General features: G+C 34.7%; 1 protein-coding gene across 5 annotated transcripts in view; it reads left to right on the plus strand.

Moving 5' to 3' along the window:
* The window catches only part of SPATA6 (spermatogenesis associated 6), a 147758-nt gene that overhangs the window by 104690 nt on the left and 17728 nt on the right, over positions 1-25340 (plus strand). For 3 of the 5 annotated variants that reach the window (XM_036106601.2, XM_036106602.2, XM_036106606.2), the window contains exon 12: positions 16486-16577. The exons of the other annotated variants lie outside the window; for them this stretch is intronic. In XM_036106601.2, coding sequence (XP_035962494.1) covers positions 16486-16577 — 92 coding nt within the window. The remainder of the gene's footprint in view (positions 1-16485; positions 16578-25340) is intronic. 5 annotated transcript variants of the gene reach the window in all.

The following is a 25340-nucleotide window of genomic DNA, read 5'->3' on the forward strand; positions in this document are numbered from 1 at the left end:
ATATTGAGTAAAAATGCCAATATATGGTTATTTCAAAACACCTCTTAAATATGAACAGAAAGGTTGAGTCATGCTCTGTCTTTCATCAGTAGGCACATAATGCCTGATTAGTTCATATTCTCTCTTTCTCACTCACTTGCTCTATGTAGCAATTCCAATGCCTAGATGCTTTATTTATTTATTTTTGCCTAGATGCTTTAAATAGCAGAAATAAGAGTAAATGTGACTTAATCCTACCAGCCTATCCTGTACAGAAATGCATGTTTTTAGGTAAAACTCCTGTGGAGATAATCCAGGTAAAGCAGAAGGTCATTGTTGGGCCAGATCATGGAAAACCAGGCTAAGCTGTGTAGACTTTATCCTGGAATCCAGGAGTCATGAATACAGATGCATTCAAGGTGATAAAATTAGAACATAATCCAAGTCCTCATTTGCTTTGTTAACAAAATGATCTCAGAACAAAAATAGCAAACTACCATTGAAGATACAATTATTGAAGAATGATAAAGAATTTTTTTCTCTTTTCCACTTTTTCATAACTGTACTCAGCTACATTTTCAGAGCATATACCATTATATGCTATAATACTGTACTCTCTCCTTTATATTCTTCATTTAAAGTTCTACATGTAAATACTTAATGTTTTTTATTTTATGTCAATGTCTCCTCCAGTCATTTCAGTTGTCTGAAGCTCTTTCCCTAGTAGATTCCTAAGGAGGCTCATGGGACAAATATTCCCAGAGTTGCATGATAATGATATTTTGTCTGTAGTCTTTATGCCTGAAAGTTACTTTGGCTGGATATAAAAATCCTTGGCTTACATTTTCTTTATTTTATTTTTGTTTAATTTTTTATTTTTTTTTAAAGATTTTATTTATTTATTTGACAGAGAGACACAGCGAGAGAGGGAACACAAGCAGGGGGAGTGGGAGAGGGAGAAGCAGGCTTCCCACAGAGCGGGGAGCCCGATGCGGGGCTCAATCCCAGGACCCCGGGATCATGACCTGGGCTGAAGGCAGACGCTTAATGGCTGAGCCACCCAGGCGCCCCACATTTTCTTTATTTTAAATATGTTTCTTAGTTTTGACACAGGATGTTGCTGTCGAAATCCGCTTAAAATCCAGTTTTCTTTCCCTTGTGAGTGACTTGCTCTTTTAGCCTGGAAATCCAATTGTGGGGCTTTTTTCCCCTTCATTTTTAAAGTTTAGTAATAATACCAGAATACATCATGTGTTGATTATTCTGGATTGATTTTATTCCCAATGTATGTCATGTGTCTTTCATTATTTTGTGAATATTTTCTCTTTTTATTTTTTAATTAAATTTTTCTTTTTTAATTTAAATTTTACTTCGTTAACATAAAGTGAAATATTGGTTTCTGGAATAGAATTCAGTGATTCATCACCTACATTCAACACCCAGTGCTCATCACAAGAAGTGCCCTCTTTAATCCCCATAACCCATTTAGACCATCCCCCACTCACCTCCCTCCATCAACCCTCAGTTTGTTCCCTATCATTAAGAGTATCTTATGGTTTGTTTTCCTCTCTCCTTTTTACCCCCTTCCCATATGTTCATCTGTTTTCTTTCATAAATTCCACATATAAGTGAGATCATATGGTATTTGTCTTTCTCTGGCTGACTTATTTCACTTAGCATAATACACTCTAGCTCCATCCATGTTGTTGCAAATGGCAAGATTTCATTATTTTTGATGAATGAGTAATATTCCATTGTGTGTGAGAAGAATAGGTATTAACTCTTCTTTAAATGTTTTAGAGTTCCCCTGGGAAGCCATCTAGCCCAGGACTTCCATTTGTTGGGAGATTTTGATTATTGATTCAATTTCTTTGCTGGTTAAGGGTCTGTTCAAATTTTCTATTTCTTCCTGTTTCAGTTTGGTAGTTTGTAAGTTCCTAGGAATTTGCCTGTTTCTTCCAGATTGCCCAGTTTGTTGCATATAATTTTTCATAGTATTCTCTTGTAATTGTTTGAATTTCTGTGGTATTGGTTATGCTCTCTCCTCTTTCATTTGTGATTTTATCTATTTGGGTCCTTTCTGTTTTGGTAAATTTGGCTAGGGGCTTATCAATTTTAATAATTCTTTTGAAGAACCAGCTCTTAGTTTCATTGATCTGTTCTACTGGGTTTTTTGTTTGTTTGTTTCTATATCATTTATTTCTGCTCTAATCTTTATTATTTCCCTCTTCTGATGGCTTTAGGCTTCATTTGCTGTTCCTTTTCTAGCTCCATTAGGTGTAAGGTTAGGTTGTGTACTTGAGACTTTTCTTGCTTCTTGAGATAAGCCTGTATTGCAATATACTTCCCTCTCGGGCCTGCCTTTGCTGCATCCCAAAAGTCTTGGACTGTCATGTTTTCATTTACTTCCATGTATTTTTTTAATTTCTTCTTTAATTTCGTGGTTAACCCACTCATTCTTTAGTAGGATTTTCTTTAACCTCTATGTATTTGAGGTCTCTCCAAATTTTTTCTTGTGGTTTTATAGTGTTGTGGTCTGAAAATATGCATGGTATGATCTTGATCTTTTTGTACTTGTTGAAGGCTGATTTGTGAACCAGTATGTGATCTGTTCTGGAGATTGTTCCCTGTGCACCCAAAAAGAATGTGTACTCTGCTGCTTTAGGATGAAATGCTCTGAATATATCTGTTAAGTCCATCTGGTCCAGTGTGTCATTCAAAGCCATTGTTTCCTTGTTGATTTTCTGCTTAGGTGATCTGTCCATTGCTGTAAGTGGGCTGTTAAAGTCCCCTGCTATTATTGTATTATTATCAGTGAGTTTTCGTTATGTTTATTATTAATTGATTTATATATTTGGGTGCTCCCAAGTTGGGAGCATAAATATTTACAATTGTTAGATCTTCTTGATGGATAGACCTCTTAATTATGATATAATGCCCTTCTTTATCTCTTGTTACACTCTGTTTTAAAATCTAGTTTGTCTGATATAAGTATGGCTATTCCAGCTTTCTTTTGATATCCATTAGCATGATAGATGGTTCTTCTTCCCCTCACTTTCAATCTGCAGGCGTCTTGAGGTCTAAAATGAATCTCTTGTAGACAGCATATTGATGGATCTTCTTTTTTTATCCATTCTGATACTCTCTGTCTTTTGATTGGAGCATTTAGTCTATTTACATTAAGAGTGATTATTGAAAGATATGAATTTAGTGTCATTGTGTTACCTGTAGTGTTGGTGTTTCTGGTGATGTTCTCTGGTCCTTTCTAGTCTTTGTTGCTTTTGTTCTTTTTCCCCACTCACAGAGTCCCCCTTAATATTTCTACAGGGCTGGCTTAGTGATTATGAACTCCTTTAGTTTTTGTTTGTCTGGGAAACTCTTTCTCTCTCCTATTCTGAATGACAGCCTGGATGGATAAAGTATTTTTGGCTGCATATTTTTCCCATTCAGCACATTGAATATATCCTGCCACCCTCTTCTGGCCTGCCAGGTTGCTGTGGATAGATCTGCTGTGAACTTGATCTGTCTTCCCTCGTAGGTTAAGGACTTTTTTTTCCCTTGCTGCTTTCAGGATTCTTTAGTTGCCTCTGTATTTTGTGAATTTGACAATGATATGCCTTGGCAATGGCCAGCTTTTGTTGAATTTAATGGGGGTTCTCTGTGATTCTTGGATTTTGATGCCTGTATCCTTCCCCAGATTAGGGAAGTTTTCAGCTATAATTTGCTCAAATAAACCTTCTGCCCCTTTTCCTCTGTTTTCATCTTCTGGGACTCCTATGATACGAATGTTTTTCCATTTTAATAAGTCGCTGAGTTCCCTAAGTCTATCTTCATGATCCATTACCTTTGTTTTCATCTTCTTTTTAGCTTCTTTATTTTCCATAATTTATCTTCTGTATCACTGATTTGTTCCTCTGCTTTGTCCATCCTCATTTTTATGGCATCCATTGGGTTTGCATCTCAGTTGTAGCATTTTTAATTTTGGCCTGACTAGATTTTAGTTCTTTTATCTCTATAGTAAGGGATTCTCTAGTGTCATCTATGCTTTTTTCAAGCCCAGTTAGTATCCTTATAATTGTTTTAAATTCTTTTAAATTTGTTCTTTTACTATTGGGGTAAAAGATGGCTACCAGTGATTTTTTGCCTACTAGTATTCTCACGCCTGTGTAGTTTCTTCCCACCACACGTGAATAGGGCTGATCTGTGCAAACAATAGACTATTGAAGAAATAACAGTGTATGACTTCTGAGGCTAGATCAAAAAGACATTAAAGCTTCTTTCTTGTTCTCTCATAAGAACATTTACTCTTGGGAAGACAAATTGTCAGGCCATGAAGACATAGGTAATATATTTTCCATCTGTTTTGTGAGCATGACTTTTCTGGCATGCTTTCATTGAGGGTTCCTTACTTGGTCTTTTTTTTTCCCCTCTTAAAACTTTTTATGACATTTAACCCATTTATGATTACTTTATAAAATTATTTTTTCCTAAACTTTTAAAAAGGCACATAGGATTTAGATTAATTTTTCTAAATGTGTAGTTTGAGAGCTCTTTTTTCTGTCTTCATCATTTGTTCCAAAAGCATATATGGCAGCTTAGTTTCTGACATTTCCTGGCTTGCTTTTTCTACCCAATTTTTATGTAGAAATTTTCTTTCCTTTGTTTTTACTTCCCTGTTCAATTTGTATTCTTTTTCCAGATGTTTATACTCAGTGTAAAGTTTTATCTTGGAAGATGACTTTGGCATGTTAGTTTTGAGAGTTAATGGGTCCCAGACTGCTCTAGCTCCTTCAGAATTCATTGTAAATCCTTTGTATTCATTACTATGAGAGTGGGAAAACCTCTTCTGGCTTCACTTTCTGAATTGGCCCACCAGCCTTTTGAGTGAATACTCTCTTTTGTTACTTTGAAGTTATTTGGTTTATCAGATGCTTCAATGTTTTCCTCTGATTTGTCCTCCACAGATGGTGTTACCATCTCATGTACCTACTGGGGGTTTACAAATGTCTCCTGATATTTTGGAGTTCATGGGAATATCTTGTCACTTAATTTTCTTGCAGATGTTTCCCATGGATTTTTTAATACTACTATTCTAGGTAATTAAAAAAGTTATTTCAGTATAATTTACTTTAATCCTAAGTTCTACAGCACAGTGAGTTTTTAAAAAGTGAACCCCTGGGTAAACAGCATCCAGGTCAGAGACATGAGATTACCAGCACCCCAGAAATGCCTCTGGTGCCTCTTTTCAGTCACTACACAACCTACATTCTAATATCTAACAACATATAGACTAGTTTTATGTGTTTTTGAACATTTCATAAATGGAATCATATGGTATTTATCCTTTTGTATTTAGTTTCTTTTGCTGATCATTATGTTTGTGACATGCATGTGCTTCATTTTTATTATTATATGCTGGGAATTAGCAAACTACAGTCCACAGACAAATTCCAGACTTTTAAATTTTAAATAAAGTTTTATTGGAACATGAATAGACCCATTTGTTTATATATTATATATGGCTGTTCTCAAGTTACAATAGCAGAGATGAGCAGTTGTAACAAAGAGCACATAACTTGCAAAGCTGAACATATATACTATTTGGCCCTTGAAAGAATAGTTTGCCAACCTTTGCTTTATAGTATTCCAATAAGAATAGCAAAATTTATCAGTTAATTCTTTTTATTTGGGGCTAATACTAATAGTACTGCTATCATTATTATATATGTTCTTTGATGAACATATATATGTATTCCTGTTGGATATATACCTAAAATGGAGTTGCTGGGTCATAAGGAAGGAATGTAGAATATACTGCCGAAGAGTTTTTTCAAAGTGTTCCAGTATCAGTGGTTGAGAGTTCTAGTTTTCTATATCCTTGCTAACACACTGTATTTTCTGGGTTTTACTTACCCATTATAGGTATTCCAGAGAGTATGAATTGATAATGCATTATGGTTTTGCTTTGCATATTCTGAAACTGTGTTGTTGGATGCATACAGGTTTAAATTGTGGGGTTGTTGTTTTTTTTTTCTGATTAATTGACCTGTTTGTCATTGTGAAATGTCTTTACCTCTAGGAAAGCTTCTTGCCTTCAAATATAGTTTGTCTGATATTATTATAGGCATATCAACTTTCTTTTGGTTAGTGTTGATTGGTACTTTTCATTCTTTTACTTTTACCCCTTCTGTGTCCTTATATTTAAGATGTGTGTCTTATGTAGTTGGGTTTTGTATTATTCAGTATTTACCTTTATTTAGTGTAATCATTTAATTACTGATATTGTTGGGTTTATACCATCTTCTGTTTTTTTATCTGATAGATCTATTCATGTTTGTTTTTTAAATCTCCTGCATATCTCCTTTAACTAAGATATTTTTATTCCCTCTCCTCCCTCTTTTAACTCATAGGGTATATATTTGCTTATTATTCTTTTAATGTTGCCCTATAAAATATATGTATCCTCTATTATAATCTAATACAATTTTTTTCTTTACCAGTTTTTTGATAATGCTAGAATTTTAGAACACTTATACTCCTTTTAAACGCCTTTCTTTTTTAAAGTTATTGTCATACATTTTAATTCTGTATGTATTTTGGATTCCACAATGCATTGATACTATTGTTTTGTATAATAATATTTATTTATATTTGCCTACATATTTTGTATAGTAATATTTATATTTGCCTACATATTCATTTTTTTTGGTGCTTTTTAGTTTTGAATTCTCTTTTCATTTTGGATCATTTCCCATTTGCCTGAAGAATTCCCCTTCGTGTTTTTTTGTACAGTCTGCTTTTGGAAATTTTTCTCATTTTTATTTACTTATTTTTATTACTTATGTGTTTATTTATGTATCCACTAAATCTGTGAAGACTTTTTCCTCACTGGATATAGATGTATATGTTGACAGATGTTTTTCTTCCTGTACTTTAAAAATATCATTTTGTTATCTTATGACTTCCATTATTTCCTTGATAAGCCTGTTGTCAGTCTTAACCCTTTCTGCTTGTATGTCTTTTATCTCTGGCTTCTTTTAGTATTTTCTCTTGTCCTTAGTTTTGAAAGATTTGGTTTTATTTATTATTATTAACCCTGTCCAGAGTTTCTTGAATCTGTGAATTCATTACTTAAATTAGTTTGGGGAATTCCAGCTCTTTATTTCTTCAAATATGCTATATGACCTTACCTTTATTCCTTACTTCTTGGGTGTCCAATTACATCTATTAGACCTTTTGATTATCTCCCACAGTTTCTTGCACTTCTTTCTGTATTTATCATTCTACTTTCTCTTTTATTAGCATTTCCTATGAACCTATATTCTACTTCACTGATCTTGTCTTATACTGTTTCCAATATACTGTTAAACCCATCTATTAAGTTCTTTATTTCTATTTAATGTTTAGATATAAAATGTCTCTTTGATTAATTCTTATAAATGCCAATGTTTCTGGAAAAGCTTAACCTTTATGTGTATTTTGTCCAACTTTTCATCTGTTTTCTTGAACATATTGATCATAGTTAGTATAAAGTGCTTATCTCCTAATTCTGACACCTGGGTTGCACTTGTGATCTGCTTCCTTTGTCTTTTTTATTCTTGTGTACTGTCCTGACTGTACTGTCTTGACTGTACTACTTATTTCATAATTAAATTCTAGACATTATTTCTAAAAGAACTTTAGATCTTTCCAGATGATGAGAGGGTTCCCTCTTTCCTCTATTAGGCAAGTAGCATCAAATCTTTCACCTTTTAACCTTGATTCAAAAGAGACCAAACTAATTTGAGGCTATATTGATGTTTTGGTAAATCTCAGTTTATCCTTAATCAGACTTTCATTAAATCTCACTTCAGCTGTCTTTTTTTGGTAATTAGCCTCCAGTGCTTTCAAGCCAGAGTTTTTGGGTCTTTGTCTTCTCAGTACCAAGAAACTGAGGCAATTTCTCTCCTACTTCTCAGAGAGTTTAGGTTTAGTTCCTTACATTTCCATACCAGGAACCTTCAGAAAATATTCATATATTTGAGTCCCCCTCTCATCTCTGTTTTTATGACATCAGCTCTGCATAATCATCAAAATGTCTGCTGGTTTCCTTGTCTGCCAGCACCAGCTCTACAACCAGTTCTAGCTGCTCCCAGAAATCAGGTACCCTCAGGTAAATGTGATTGCAACCGGTCAAGTATCAATTCACTACATTTCAAGGCTTTCAGCTGTCACCTGCTTTGTTACCAAAGTCTTTTTTTCCTGACAGATGTTTGTCTTTTAATTACCATCTAATTATATGGCATGGATCTTTTGCTTTTCAGTCATTTTTTGGATTAATTTGTTGCCCCCCAACCTGGCATAGCTTCAGAATTTGGCAAATATTGTGACAAGACACTTTTATGTGTTTGAGGCTCTTCCAGCTCTCAGTTTTACTTCTCAAGTGTGGTGTGATTCACAAAAAATTGTGCTGGGTACTCCCTCCCCAGAAATAGCCTTTGCCTGAGCCAAGACCAGATATTTTAGCCTAGCTAGTCCCAGATTGTCAAGTCTTTCCAGTTTAAAAACAGTTACAGGTCCTTAAGTGTCAATACTATCTCCAGGGTTTTTGCCTCTTGTGTTTTGAGGGCCTCTAGCTCTAGTAGATATTTATCTCTTAAGTACCATGAAACTATAGGAACATTCAGATACTTTTGGGTTATCTCTATACTCTCTAGTCCCATGCAGCTCCATAAATCAATAAAGGTCATAACTGAGAAACTGGTTGTACATCTTAGGCCTCATAATATTCCAGTTACATTACTCCACTCTTTTACAACCATCAAAAACTTTGTCTGGGTCGCAGCAATGACCTTTGTTCTAATAGAAGCTCTGGTTCTTAGCCTGTGCTCAGGATATGCAAACGCTTTGAGGAAAAATGGTGGTGCAGATCATCAGTCCACCGTTGAAAGTTTCTCTCCTCTGAAATGTTAGTATCACTGGTGTTCATTTTTTTTTCATCTTTCTAATAGCTTAAAATATATAAATTTATATTTGTTTCTGGCTTTTCTAGTTTTCAACAGGAGTATTGGTCTGCCATGAATTATTCCATCTAACCCCAGAACAATTTCTGCATGTTTTTATGAGGGGATTTGTGCCTTTAAATATTATTTGTTTTTTATTGCTACTATAACAAATTACCACAAGCTTAGTAGATCAAATTGATTATCTTACATTTCTATAGACCTGGCATGGCTCTCACTGGGCTAAAATCAAGGTGTCAGCATAGCTGTTTTCTTTACAGAGTTTCCAGGGAAGGATCAATTCCCTTGCCTTTTCCAGCTCCTGGTGACCACCCACGTTCCTTGGCATGTGGCCACTTTCCTCCATTTGCAAAGGCAGCAGCGTTGCATCTCCTTGACCCTTATTCTTTTTTAAAAAGATTTATTTTTTTTGAGACAGAGAGAAAGAGAGATCAAGTACACGTGGGGCAAGGGACAGAGGGAAAGAATCTTCAAGCAGACTCCCCACTGAGTGAGGAGCCCTATATGGGGCTCGATCTCATGATCCATGAGATCATGACCTGAGCCGAAACCAAGAGTTGGATGCTTAACCAACTGAACTGCCCAGGTGCCCCTTGATCCTAATTCTTAATCACATCTCCCTCTGTCTGACCACAGCCATGAAAGGTTTTTCTGTTTTTAAGAACTCATTTGATTAAATTGGGCCCAGACAGATAATCCAAGGTAATTCTCCCTTGTCAAGATCCTTAACCTTAGTCAAATCTGCAAAATTCCCTACTGCTATGTAAGGTAACATATTCATTGGTTCTGAGAATCAAGGCTTAGACATCTTTGGGCACCCTTATTCTGCCTACCACACGCTGTCACTAACATCTTCCTAGAATTCCCTTCTCTGGCAATTTTTAAGATTTTTTCATTGTTATTTCTTTTCAGCACTTTAATATTGTACACTTAGCTATGATTTTCTCTTATTTTTATCCAGTTTGGCCTTTGTAGTACTTCTCAAAAAGCACATGTTAGACTTGTTCCCTGTGTACCATATGCCTCTTAAGGTCTTTTCATTCCTGGACATTTTCTGATGGGTATGTTTTATATTATGAATATATTCCAATCTGTGACATACATGTTTGTTTTTTTAATAAGAGTCCTTTTGTGAATAGAAGTTCTTAATTTAATTTAGCCCAATTTTCCTCTCCTTTTGGTTAGTGTTTTAGTTAGTGCTTTCTTTACATCCATACAGGAAAACTTCAGTTAACCATGATTCTGAAGATATTCCATTAAAAAAATATTTTATCATGTTGCCTTTCACATTAGATCTACAATGCATGTGGATTTGATTTGTATGTATAATGTGAGACTTGGATGAAGGTTTATTTTTTTCCCCTATGTTTATGATCCATCATCTTTTTTTCAAATGGCCATTCTTTTCCTTACTCTGTTTACATGGAGATGGTCCTGGATTCTGTTCTTTTCCATTGGGACTGTATATATGTGAGTCTCTTTCTGGATTTTCTTCTGTTTCTTTGGCTTCTTCATTTTGTACTAAATCATACTTTCTCAATTGCTATAGGTTTATAGTAACTCTTGGTATCTAATGGCAGAGGTTCTTCAGCTTTGTTCTTGCTTGCAGATTGCTATGGTTATTCTTTATTCTTTGAATTTTCATCTGCATTCCAAAACCAGCTTGTCTGTTTTAAAAAAACATGCTATGATTTTGACTGAGATTACATTAAATCTGTGCTTTAACTAGGGGAGAACTGACATCTTACCAATATTGAGTCTTACAATCCATGAAAATGGTGTCTTTTAAAATTAATTTAGATATTTAATTTCTCCCAATTATGTCATAATTATCATAGTTGCATTTCTTTCAGTAGATTTATTCCTAGATGTTGGATATTTTAATGCTATTATAAATTGTATATTTTAAAATTGTATCTTCTATTTGGTTTTAGTATAATGGCTGTAATAGATTTTTGTATAATGACCTTGTATCCAGTGACTTTACATTCACATATTAATGTTAATATATGGTAGTTCTTTCGTGTTTGTATGTATAATATAATCTGTAAAGAATGACAGTTTTATTTCTCCCTCTTTAATCTTTATGCCTTTCTTTATTTCTTTTTCTTGCCTTATTGCACTATGTGGGGTTTCCAAAGCAGTATGAAATGGATGTGGTGATAGAGGGCATCCTGTTTTGTTTGCCATCCAAAGAAGGAAGCTTTTTATAATTCAACATTAAGTATGATGTGTGCTATACATTTTTTGTAGGTATTCTTTGCCAGATTACAGAAATGCCTTCTATTCTTTTTCCTATGATTCTTTTTAATTTTTATTGTAAATGTATGAATTTTATGACATTAAGATGATTAAATGCTTTTTCTCTTTATTTTAATGTGGTAAATTGCTTATTTGATTATCCAAATGTTAACCCATGCTTGCATGCTTGGAACAAAACTCTTAGTCATTTATATATTTATATATATATATATATATATATATTTATACACACACACACACACACATACTCTACTGGTTTTGATTTGCTAATATTTTACCTAAGATTTTTATGTCTAAGTTAATGATAGTGATTGGTCTGTAAGTTTCCTTTCTTTTAATGTCTTCCTTAAGTTTTGGCTGGCCTCATAAAAATGATTTGGGAGGGGTGCCTGGGTGGCTCAGTTAGTTAACCATCCCACTCTTGGTTTCGGCTCAAGTCATGCTCTCATGGGTCATGAGATGGAGCCCCGCGTCCGGCTCCCTGCTTGGCGGGGAGTCTACTTGAAGAGTCTCTCCTGCTGCCCCTCCTGCCACTTGCTCGCTCACACTCTCTCTCAGTCTCAAATAAATAAGTTTTTAAAAAAATGATTTGAGCACTGGGTGTTATACTCAACGGATGAATTATTGAACTCTACATTTGAAAATAATGATGTGTACTATATGTTGATTAATTGAATTTAAATTATAAAAAAAAAGATTTGGAAAATATTCCCAATCATTCTCTGGAAGAGTTTGTGTAAGATTATTTATTTCTTAAATGTTTTTAAATAAGCCCATCTTTGTAGGAGAATTTTCAATAAAGATTTAATTTGCTAATTTTATTTCACTGCAGCCAGATAACATACTTTGTATGATTTCAGTCCTTTTAAATTTATTGAAACTCATTTTATGGTTTAATGTATGGTCTCTGCTGAAAAATTTGTCATGTATACTTGAGAAGAATGCATATTCTGCTATTGTCTAGAGTGTGTTCTGTAGATGTTAGATCTAGTTCATTTATAGTGTTGTTCAAGTCTTCCATTTCCTTGTTGATCCATTGTTGGAAGTGAAGTACTGAAGTCTCCAACTAATTTATTGTATGAGTTTTTCATTCTCATATTGTGTGAGTCAGGATTCTCCAAGGAAACAGAAGCAAAAGAACGTGTGTATGTATGTGTGTGTATTTATATACATATATACATATATGGAGAGAGAGAAATTTTAAAGAGCTGGCTCATGCAATTCTGGAAGCTTGGTAAGTCCAAAATCTGATGAGGTAGGCTGGATACTTAGGGGAGAGTTGTAGTTCAAATCCAAAAGCAGTCTACTGGCAGAATTCCTTCTTCCTTGGGGGAGGTCAGCCTTTGGTCCCTTAAGGCCTTCAACTGACTGGATGAGGCATGCCCACATTATGAAGGTCAGTCTCTTTTACTCAAAGTCCATTCATGTAAATGTTAATCTCATCCATAAAAGCCTTATGGAAATGGCCAGAATAATGTCCAACCAAATATCTAGGCACCATGGCTGAACCAAGTTGACATATATAATTAACCATCACACGTACTTTTTCACACTCTGCCTCTAGCAATTTGTCAAAGTTACCATTTAAGTATTCTTTAAGTGGTCTTCCCTTCAGACTTTATTATTCTCTATTACACTTATAATATAAACCAGGTTATAGAATTAGAAAAACCTCAGGGTGCCTCGGTGGCTCAGTTGGTTAAGTCTCGGACTCTTGGTTTCAGCTCAGGTCATGATCTCACAGTCGTGAGATAGAGCCCCGCATGGAGCTCCACACTCAGGACAGAGTCTGCTTCAGATTCTCTCTTCCTCTCCCTCCCACTCACTCTCTCGCTCTCTCAAATAAAGAAAGAAAGAATTAGAAAAACCTCAATTCAAAGTTAGTCCTTCAGCTTCTTTTCCTTTTGTCTTTAAGCAAGCAAGTCTACCTAAATTTTCTCTATGTTATGAATTAAGAAATTAAAGCCATTAAGGCTAACTGATTTGTCCAGGGTGATAATGCATATTAGAACTAATGATCAAATTCTATTTGAATTCTTGTCTTGCACACAATTCACTATAAATAATGTATTGAATTTGATAGCAATAAAATACACCTTATGGGTATTTTAACTATATATGAGAATTTCATGTGTTTGAGAATGACAGGTGTATATTTTATTTAAACACTATGTAATTAGTGAGATTGCTGCCTTTTAGTTCTGGATGTGTTTTAGACTAACCACTTTTGTCCCTAAATTTTTCAGTTTGCAAGCATGAGTAGATACCTTTTATTTCTTTGTCCCAGGGGTAGTCTAAGTAAGATGTCAATCACATGCAAAAGGTGTAGTGATCATTGATGAAAGGAATCTTTTTTTAAAAAAAAGATTTTATTTATTTATCTGCCAGAGAGAGGGAGAGAGAGAGAGGGAGAGTACAAGCAGGGGAAGTGGCAGGCAGAGGGAGAAGCAGGCTCCTTGCTAAGGAAGGAGCCCGATGTGGGACTCAATCCCAGGACCCTGAGATCATGACCTGAGCCGAAGGCAGACGCTTAACCATCTGAGCCACGCAGGCGCCCTGATGAAAGGAATCTTAAGAGGACATTTAACTTAGTGCCAGTTTCAGGGAAGGAAATCCCACAGCTTCTTTTAATAATGTTCATTAATGACTTTTGCTGAAAGAAAAATGTTTCTTCGTGGAAATCCTGAGAAAGTTTCTTCTGGACTATATTATTTCGGAACACCCTCATAAAAAAACAAGTAGATATTAGCTGAAAAATATAGCTGAAAGTTTGAGCCTAATTTTCATATAGGAGAGTAATCTAATGGCTTGGGATGGAGGTTTTGATTTCATTTGCATTGTAGGAGGCAGTATAATGTAAATCAAGTTAGATCTGAGTTTCCCCAGCTCTACCAGTTAATAATGTATGACTTTGGCCAAGTTATTTAATTTTTTGGATTTCAGTACCTCCTATTTCATAAGGTTATTAAAGGCTTAAATGATACCCATGTAAAGAGGACCTAACACAGTCCTAGAATACCTTACAGGAACTCAGCAAATATTGGTGTCATCCATTTTTCTGTATTTACATGTTGGCAAATGGGAATGTTGATAAGGAATAAGAGGGGAATCATTTTTCCTTGCCCCAGGAATGTATTTCCTGGCACTAATGAGAATGATACATCTCTTCAAATGCTTGTTTTACTGATAGTTAATAGCTTATAATAAAGTGTGATTTTTTTTGTTTTGCCTCTTTGCTTTTATATAATTTGACCTTTAAAAGAAAGACTATAACAGGACTCCTACAAGAGATATGTATATGTATTGAATATATATAAAATGTCACAAAATATAGTCTTAAAATTTGAAGGGAATAACCATGAAGATCATCTGGTCCTTTGTGTTTCTTGGGGCAGAATTCCCTTTCATGAACTTCTTGATCTAGATGTGTATCAATGCTCTGCATGAACAGTTTCAGTAATTGTGGTCTTACTTCCTCTAAAGGCAGTCATTCTGATTTTAGAATGCTCCATTAATTAGAACATTCTTCCCTATTTTGTCCTTTACTCTGTCTCCTAATAATTCTGCCCTTGCTCCTTTTTATTACCTGTGGAACTTCATAGAATAAACAACTTTGTTCCACAGGTATAGGGGAACCATATCTTGGTCATTTTTTTATCTCATAGGATAGTAAGTACCCAACTCAAAATAGGGATTTATTTAATAAGGTTCAGATTTTTTAAGGTACTTTTATATATTTTTTCATATGTAAACTTTAAAATTTAGTCAATGTTTTTTATTACTCTTGGTCAAAAATTAATTTTTTCAACTGTATTGACAAAATTAAACAAGGAATATTGATTTATGCTTATGTGTGATATCACTTATATAATCCAGGAGTGAATAGCTTTTTCCAAGGAAAGAATTAAAAATTAGGTATTATTTACATCTCTTTCATTCAGCGCTTCTTGTAGCATAATCTTTCTGAAGGTTGAAAACATATTAGATTTTTTAAAATTTCTTACACTTTATTTTGTAGTGTCTTTTGCACTCATTACAGACAATTACATTTTCTGTAATGTTAATGCTCCACTTCACTGACTCATCAGACTGGACAAAAATAACCAACATCCAGCTATATGATATTTAAGAAGATCTAAAACCTAATAATAAGGAAAGATGGAAAATAGAAGGATAAATGCCATCCAAACACTAACTAAGAAAGCTATTGTAGTTATAGTAACAGTAAATCAAAAAAAGTTAAGGGAAAAAAAGCATTAATAGAAATAAATGGAGTTACTTCATAATTTAAAGGGTTCAGTTTCACCTAGAAGCTATAACAATTCTAAATATATATTCACATTTTCTGTGATTTTTAGACTTGCTCTATATTTTATTGCTTCCATTTTTTTAACTGAATGCTCCCTTCCCAATTTCATGCCATCAGCAAATTTTTTAGAAACATTTTTCTTCATAATCTTTGTTCAGCAGATTTCTCACATAAAGTAAATGACTCCCTTATTAATACTAATCCTTATAGCAATCTGTTTGTGCTTACTAGCTTCTTTTGTTACCTAGTTGTCTTTATGTCTTTTCCTGTCCCACTAAGGGACAAGGGTTTTGGCTAGTAGTCGTGAAAGATATTTGATACTAAATTATACAGAATTACCATACATAAGAACATAGTTGCAGTGGATGATATAGTTTACAATCTATCTCTTTAGAATTCTATTTCTTATGTCCTGGAATGTGTCTTTTAGAAGTTAAGAACAGGCTGCCCATAAGAGGAGTAGCCATGTATTTTGATACCAACTACCTTGCCTTTCATTTTTGTTTCTTGTGGCTTATTGTTGCATTTTAGCTTATGAATAATAGGTACATGTTAGAATGCTTACATTTGCATAAGTTTCCCAGGTACTTATTCTTCAGAGTGCAGGAACAATCTTTTAGGAGTTCACATAACAATGTGTAAGGTATTACTATATATCTTACTACATATCATACAGTAACCATTCCTGTTCATTTACTGATGCAGGAAACATCTACCAGGTGTCTCGTCTTTGATAAGCCTTATTAGATAAATATAATAAAACTATATTTTATTGAACAGAATAATGAATTCTCACCTACTCTTTTTTTCTTTCCTAAGAAATCCAAGCATTTAATTCATTTCTTATAATGGGGGAGAGGGAGAACATTTCCCAAAGAAACAGGCATCATTTTAATTATAAAATGAATTAATGGAAATCTTTAAATTTTTCAGGATGAGAGAGACCCAGAGAAAGAAGATGAACTGGAACTGAAAAGAGGTCTTTTATACAGAGACTCTGCCTATGACAGTGACCCAGAGTATAGGTATGAGCTAGATTAATGCAGCGTGTTGAGATCTTTCTCACAGCTGGCATAAATGTAACCTGCTTTTTAATCTGCTGGATTTGTGGGAGATTTAGACTCAAATTAATAATTAGTTATTAATAGGTTTTATTTTTAACTATATAAAATCCTATTAAAATACTTCAATGATTGCATTACTGCAACTTTTCAATGAAAACAAATATAGTCAATTAACGGTGATACTTTTCATTTTACTTAAGATTTTTTTTTTTTAATTTTATTTATTTATTTGAAGAGAGAGACACAGCGAGAGAGGGAACACAAGCAGGGGGAGTGGGAGAGGGAGAAGCAGGCTTCCCGCTGAGCGGGGAGCCCGATGCGGGGCTCGATCCCAGGACCCTGGGATCAGGCCTGAGCCGAAGGCAGACGCTTAACGACTGAGCCACCCAGGCGCCCCCATTTTACTTAAGATTTATAGTGTATTTGGCTATCCTGCCAATCCACATATCCGGGGCTTATTTTCAGGCATATTTATTCTCATTCAAACAACAGTTTCCGTAATTTTAGACCATGAGTAAGCTTTTTTTTAATAACATAAGAAAAACTGTTCTTCTAGCCTAACATTTCATAAATGTTAGTAATAACAAAATTTTTGCAAGATTATGCTAGCAAATGTCATGAAGATTTTTAAAAGGTCTATGTCAGTTGCCATAGAATGTGGTATTAAAAGTAATATAAATTGTGAGTTTATGTAACTGACGGTTCTCTGAATTCTTTGGTGCTTATTACTACATGGCTTCCACCTTCCTGGGTTTCCTGAAAAACAAGTATAAGAAAAAAGCTCCAGATAATGGAATATGTTTTATTGCTAACTTGAGTTTTAGACTGAATTTTCTGATCTTTACCTGATAAGTTAGGCTAGGTATTCTGTGAACATGTGAGGACTTCTTTTGTCCCTTACACAGAGTATAAATGTGAACTCCTTTCCCAAAGCTACTGCTTCCCAACCAACAGGCAACCTGGGCCTCCCATCAAGGGAAGTAGCATATTACAGGTGAGTTTGAAGAAGCAATCCAAACAGGAAAAAGGAGATCCAAGAAAGTCCACACCCTGAGGAAGAAGACTTTTTACCTTTATTATTATTATTTACTTAAAGCTCTATTCTCCAGATTGCTACTATATGGATTAACATCTCAATTTTGGTTCTTAATCCATATAATTGATTCTAATATGGGTAAGAATGGATAGGGTTGATAAAGGAAAGTGTCTGATTTTCAACTTTTGTATGCATAATAATTACCTGGGTTGCATCTTAAAAATATAGAGTTCTTCTTCCTACCCCCTTAGATGCTAAATCTTTACCTAGAAGGTGAGTCCTAGAAATCTGCATTTTAAGAAATATCATGGATGCTTCTAATGCAGCTAGTGTAAGGACCACATTTTGAAAAGCACTGGTCTGTATTTAAAGTTTGCTGTAAACCTCAGTATTGGTTCTTTTTCCAGTTCACCAAGCAATGTTAATGGCTTACCTGGGACTATTTTGGTACCCCTCAAGTAAGAGTTAAGCAGAGTATCAGAAAAGTTCTGCTTATACATTTTTTTTGAGATTTCTTTATATTCCTTGCCACTTGTCTTATATATACATTTAGACTGATAGGACCAAGTGGTCAGAACTTCAAGACCTTTTATAAGAGTATATTTGATATTAGCTCCAGAAGCTACTGAGATGATCAGGATATTATTTTAGTTTTATCCCTAAGTCATATTAAATATTAGGACAAGGAGTCACTCTCGTTCTACTTTCCATCTCAAAGATGAGAGAACCTACACGCGAAGGCTTCCATCAGCAGAAATCGAGGGGGTTTCAGGTCTTGGCTTAATATCACCCCTCTCAGACACACATTGACACAGAGGTCCTGAGGAAGTCTGCATGGACCCCTGAATGGCTGAGTGAGGAGCTCAGCAAATCCTCTTCCACAAAGCAACAACTAGACAGAATTGTCAAAAACACCAATTTTAAGACTCCAGAAATTGACCAAAGGCATATAACAAATCAAGAAGCATTTATCGAGAAAATCTACTGAGCCTCAATAAGGGCAGTGGGAATCTGGCATTTTGCCCAGAACTCCCAGTGCCCAGCTTCTTAAGGCAGTCATGCTGAGAGAGTGTCAGCCAGAAGAGACTGGCTATATGGAGCAGAGCATGAGAAATCCCATGTACATGGAGATTAGTAGAAACAATAATGATCCCACTGGCAACCAATAAGAGAAGGCTAGAGGTCTAACTACTTGTTGGGACAGATAACAAAGATCCAGGGTCCAGGTAGCCAAAGTTGGTCTTGATAAAGTTGTACTTACCCTTAGTAGTCTGGAACATTATGTGTATCTGTAAGGTTGTAAATATGTTCAGGAAAAACTGGAGAGGCCCTTAGGGAGCCATTAGTCCATGGCTGAATGTGAGGCCTTGTGAAGGCAGAAAGTAATATTCAGGGCAGGCTTGCAAACTGGATAAACTTTGAACGTATATTCCAAGTCACACATAGATCCATTGGCAAAAGATGGAAGAAGCCTTTCTGACCAGTCATTTGCTGGTCACTAACCTATGCTGACCCAGGGGCAGCCCCTATGAGTCCGACTTAAAAGTAGAAATAATAATTTTTTTTAAAAAAAGAAAGGAACAGGAGACATCAGAAACTATACAGGGCAAGGGAAACAGACTTCAGGCATTAGTGCAGGCAGGACACTAAACAAATAATCAAAAACAAAACCCTGGTAAGGTCAAAATCAAGAGTTGTTGCAGTTTTTATCTAAAATATTGTTTTCAACAAAAACTTATGAGACATGCAAGAAATAGGAAAATCTAACCCATACGATTGAAGAATGAATTACTATAAACTGTCTTTGAGGAGGCCCAGATATTGGATTTAGCAGCTGTGTTCAAAGAACTAAAGGAAATCCTGTTTAAAGAATTAAAAGCATATATAATGGCAATGACTCATCAAATAGAGAATATTGATAAAGAGATAAAAATTATTGGGGCACCTGGGTGGCTCAGTCGTTAAGCATCTGCCTTCAGCTCAGGTCATGATCCCAGGGTCCTGGGATCGAGCCCCGCATCAGGCTCCCTGCTCAGCAGGAAGCCTGCTTCTCCCTCTCCCACTCCCCCTGCTTGTGTTCCCTCTCTCGCTGTGTCTCTCTGTCAAATAAATAAATAAAATCTTTAAAAAAAAAAAAGATAAAAATTATTTCTTTCATGCTTTGTGTCAAAATTATGCCTAGGATTCAATACTTGATCCTACAATCTAGATGTGCACTGTGGTTATCATTCATGGAGTGTAGCAGAGAGTCCGTGCTTTCTGCAGGAAGAGCAGAATGGGAAATTGGAGTGCCTGTTACTGTACATGGCAGCCTATGCATGCTAGCTGGCCTAGGTCTTCTGTCCTCTGACTATAAGATTCATTTGGAAGAAATCTCTTATCAAGGAGTTGTTAAGTGACCTTTTACTTGAAGTGTTTTGGGATCTGGAGCTGGAGTTTGGGAAGAATCTATTACCCATGCCAACCTCCCTCTCTCTTACATGTTGCCTATCTTTTAGGAAATTTTAGGCCTTTGCAGTGGTATCCTTGCCAGTGCCCAGGGTCCTGGCGGGCTTTTTAGTACCTGCTCTGTATAGTTCAGATTTCTTCAGTTTTCAGGATGTTTAAATTTCTCCATATTGTTGTGTACTTCTGGCATAACTATCTTATTTGAACATTGGTCCTAATTAAAGACTAGGCATGAGTGATGCTTCATATAGATGGGAGTTGGTCACAAAAAGAGAGAAGTAAGGATAAAAATAATTTTCAGTTCATCATTAGAATGTGAATTGACCTTTTATGACAATTGCCTAAAATTTTTAACCATATTCTTTTATGGAACTAGCTAATAATATAAACTGTTTTCTATTTACTATTATACTGAATATTTTTCAGGTTACTAACAATAGAAATATGCTCAATGTACTGTTTTATTGTGAAATTATTTGGAACAGAACTGAGTAATTAAAATTTTGACTATATATTTTTGTTTGTTTTTATAGATTCCAGTATAGTTAACATACAGTGTTATCTTAGTTTCAGGTGTACGGTATAGTGATTCAGTAATTCCGTGCTTCACCTGGTGCTCATCACAAGTGCACTCCTTCATCCCATCACCTACTTCACCCATCCTCCCACCCCCTCCCCTCTGGTACCCAGCAGCTGAATATTTTTGAATAACACAGGCTTGACTGTAGTTTTCATCTCTTCCCTACTGATCACTATCTGATTAATCTGATGAATCTACTAAGATGTAATAAATAGCCAAAAGGCTGTCTTTAATATTAACAAGTGGAAGAAAAAAATCTAAATAATATACAGACTAAAAATCTCTTAAATAAGAATAAGCTTTCATTTTTAAGTGAGAAAAATGTTACTTGATTCTAATTTGAATTCATTGGATATTGTGTTATTAACTCAAGTATCTTAAAATCCTTTTTCATTAAATACTTAAGATTTAATTTTTTTAAACAAATTTTGTCTAGAAAGTATGTTGATATTCAGAAATATTGGGGGTGCTGCATATTTATGTGATTTTTCAAAGTGTTGTAAAAATTGTAGCTGAGGGGTCTAGAAAAGTCTCTGATGATTAGGACAGGGCAGTGTTGTATTCATTTTTTAAAACAAAAATATGACCTTGGTAGTTAGACTTAATATTGACACCAGGGCATGTCCAATGTTCCAACTTGTTGTCCGCTTAAAAAAATACTACTAAGCAACCAGAATGGTTTTAGGACTACCAAGTCTTGCAGACTAATTTAATTTTCTAAATAGATCATGAGAAAATAATACATTAAATATAACTTTCAGTAAGAATTGTGATTTTATGACATTCTCATAAACAAGTAGGCGATTATGGTCTGAACTAGTGTTAGGTGAACTGCCGATTGGATGAAGACATGGAAGACACTATTACAGCAATCCCAAGTGAGATTCGAGAGCCATAATAACTAGTAGTTCATGATGATATGCTTGAACTATAGTTGTGTAAGCTTTAGTGATAACTGCATTTAGGAATAAAAAATATGTTTCTTATTTTATTTAACCAGGGCAAAACATGCAAATACTCCTAAAGTATCACAGCTGTGCTCTATATTAGATCAGTTTTATGTCTAGTTCTCTTTACTCAAAGTATGGGAGGGAAGTCAGAAAAGAATAATAAAAATAAATGAGATGTTCTTTAGGGACCTGTTAAGGATACTGAGTTTAACCTGCATTCATGAAACCGGAGGGAGGACTTAAAATGTCAGTTTAAAATACTATTTTTTTGTGTTTAAATAAAGACCACTTGTCCCCTATATACATATTATTAAAAATAATGCTGGAGGCTAAGGAGATTTTAGAGTAATCTTGATTCAATCTCCCACTCAATAGAAATCCCTTCTGTGTCCTCCTATTGTAGGCTCATTATTCACTCCAAGATAAAATTCTGTTTGACTCCTAACAGTTAAATCTTACTTTATTCTTACCTCTCCAGATATACCTGGTATTTCATGATACTCCAAACTGTCCCATGCCTTGATTCTGTTATAATATGATGCCTGGAATAATGTCTGTCTTCTTCTTTATCTAGTGAATGCCTACTTATTCTCTAGGACTAAAGTCAGGTTTTTCCCTCTTGTGAGATCCTTTCATGACCTCAACAGACTGTTAGGCATTTTTCTCCTTTATCTAGCCACTTCCTCTCGTGTATTTCATCTCAATTAGGAACATTTTTCTCATAATAACTATTTCATTATGTGTCTATCTTGTCTTCTTCTATTAAATGTGAGCTCCTTGAAGGCACAGATATGTTACTTATCTTTGTTTTTGACTGCCCATCAAGGTCTTTGACATGTAATAGCTCAATTTAGAAAAATAGTTCCAATGTTAAAATTAGGTTCTTTATTAATAATGATCAGTTACATTGCTAAAACTCTGTCATTTAAGTAAACTCATATTTTGATTGTGATATTTAGTAACATGTCTAGATAAGGAATCAAGAAAGGAATTAATAATAATGAAAGCTGTTAGACTTTATTTGTTGTCAGTGGCTCATTTCTACACATTCTTAGTCATGGAAGAGAAAAAAAAATGACCTATAAGTAACCAGTCTTCAGTAAATTTCTCTGAATATACTTCTTTTAAAGTTTACTATATAGTTTCTGCTAATGGTAAAAGAAGATAAATGACAAGATGTAATTTTTTCCCTAAGCTTTTTTGTTCCCATAGAAAACAAAGTCTCTAATTCAGTGCTTTCTAAAGGATAGTTTCTAGACCCAGTGACATCAGCATCACCCTGGTATTTGTTAGAGATCCAAATTCTTGGACTCTACCTCAGTAACTCTGGAGGTGAGACTCAGTAATCTGAGTCGTAATAAGCCTTCCAGATGTCTCTGATGCATATTATAGTTTGAGAACTACTGCTGTAATTTATCAGTAAATTTTTATGTCTTTAATGACATTTTATCTTTATATGGTATCTTTAAAAATACAAAATACTTTTCAGATTTTATTAAACCATAATATATCCTCTTCCTATTATGTATTCTGAACTCCAAGACTTGTGAGTACTTCCATTCCTATTTTTCATCCATACATCCATCCATACATACATCTACCCACCTATCCATCCATCCATCCATCCAGTGCCTCTAAAGCATACATCACATCCTCAAAAATATTTTATGTGTTTTGTCAGTCAAAGTTTTGCTTGATAGGAACCTTTGTTGAGTATTATGGAAAGGAACTTATCTCTTGTATTATATAAGCATGTTTATATTGACTCTTAGATCACAATTTTGAAATATAAAATATGTATCATCTTTAAAGTCACTTTCAACTCTGGTTCTTTGAGTACAAATGGCAAGTGGCCAATTTTATAATTCTCATGGCCTTTCAATTATTTCTTAGAATTAATATTTTGGGGGTAGCATATCCATCTTACCTTCTGACCTTCTTTTCAGTGGGTATCACCTTAGAGATATTTTGTCTGAAGACTATGTATAGAGTAGTGTATGCTTGGGCTTCATTTGACACTGATATAGGAAACATCAGGGTTTCAAGTGAGTTCTTTCTTTTCGAAGCAAAAAATTAGTAATGTCCTTTGTCTCCTAGTTCATGCTAAACTGCCTAAGACCTTTCTCTTCTTTGCTTATATGCTAGGCCTTTTCAACACTTAGGATTTGAAGCTGTACAGTTCTTGGATATTATCCTGGTCTGTTCTTTTTTGTCTTTTTTTTCTTAATAGCATTATCATGATTAAATACAGGGCTCCCTATTTAAGCAAGAGTAAGTTAATTAAAACAAAATGCACTGCATTAATAAAATATCATCCCCACTTTGAAAGTAACCATTTAATGGTATATAGCATTGATGCAGTATTTTTTAGAGTTTAGTAGGAATTCACTAAAATGCTTTGAGTGTAGGAATGCTGGAGATACTCATGGTAAAATAGAGAAGTATAATTTTTAAAAGCCTATTACTATAATAAAACTTTTTAGTGTCACTTACACATTTTAAACTTATTAATATACTCAGTAATGAGAAATCAGAATTGACTCAATATGTTCACAGTTCATTAGAGAGTTAATGCTTTCATGTTTGGAAGTAAATACCATTTTTAGGATTATGATACTCTTTGTTTGCACCTATCTGTGGACCATATTAGGACCTGTTCTGTGTTCACATCTCTGTTTTGCAATTCAGACTTCCAGGCTGAACTAATTCCTAAATTCTCTCCAGAGAATTACAACATTGTTTACTAAATTGAAGAATTTTGCAATTTTAAATAGAAATAAACTCGCTGCCAAATTTTACAAGATCTAAAAGCATCAGGATGTGTATTTTGGCCGCTTTAGCTCTTCTTTACAGAACCTTATCAGGTTCATGTTTGCTTCCAAAAAGCTTTCTGAATTTTATTTATTCATTGCAAGCCACTGAGGTGATACTTTAAGATAGCTTTGAGACATGAAAAAAAAAAATGTATTGTCTAATGGAAGCAAAGCAGTAGCAAATCTATGCCAGGTAATATTAAATATTTTAATTGATGATAGGGGTAGCAATTTGGTTTACACTCTCAGAAGAAATCTACACAATGATTTTTAAAGTTAACAGCTCTACTGCTGCTTTACCTCTCTGAGAGCAAGGTAGAGGTGTGTGTTAGAAATTCAGACTTCTCTTGAGTAGGTTTATCATGGAACTAGCCTGGCAACTAAACAAAATGTAGAATTCAGAAAAGAACATTATTTTTTTTTATTTTTTTATTGTTATGTTAATCCCCATACATTACATCATTAGTTTTAGATATAGTGTTGCATGATTCATTGTTTGTGCATAACACCCAGTGCTCCATGCAGAATGTGCCCTCCTCAATATCCATCACCAGGCTAACCCATCCTCCCACCCCCCTCCCCTCTAGAACCCTCAGTTTGTTTTTCAGAGTCCATCGTCTCTCATGGTTCGTCTACCCCTCCGATTTCCCCCCCTTCATTCTTCCCCTCCTGCTACATTCTTCTTTTTTTTTTTCTTTCTTAACATATATTGCATTATTTGTTTCAGAGGTACAGATCTGAGATTCAACAGTCTTGCACAATTCACAGCGCTTACCAGAGCACATACCCTCCCCAGTGTCAGAAAAGAACATTATTATCTGGCCATCAGCATGTAGTAAAGTTGATGATTGTGGACAAGAAGATAAGGACAAATCTGTGTTTTGTGAAATTTTAATT

The sequence above is a fragment of the Halichoerus grypus genome, chromosome 5 (assembly GCF_964656455.1).
Source record: "Halichoerus grypus chromosome 5, mHalGry1.hap1.1, whole genome shotgun sequence".
Lineage (NCBI taxonomy): Eukaryota > Metazoa > Chordata > Mammalia > Carnivora > Phocidae > Halichoerus > Halichoerus grypus.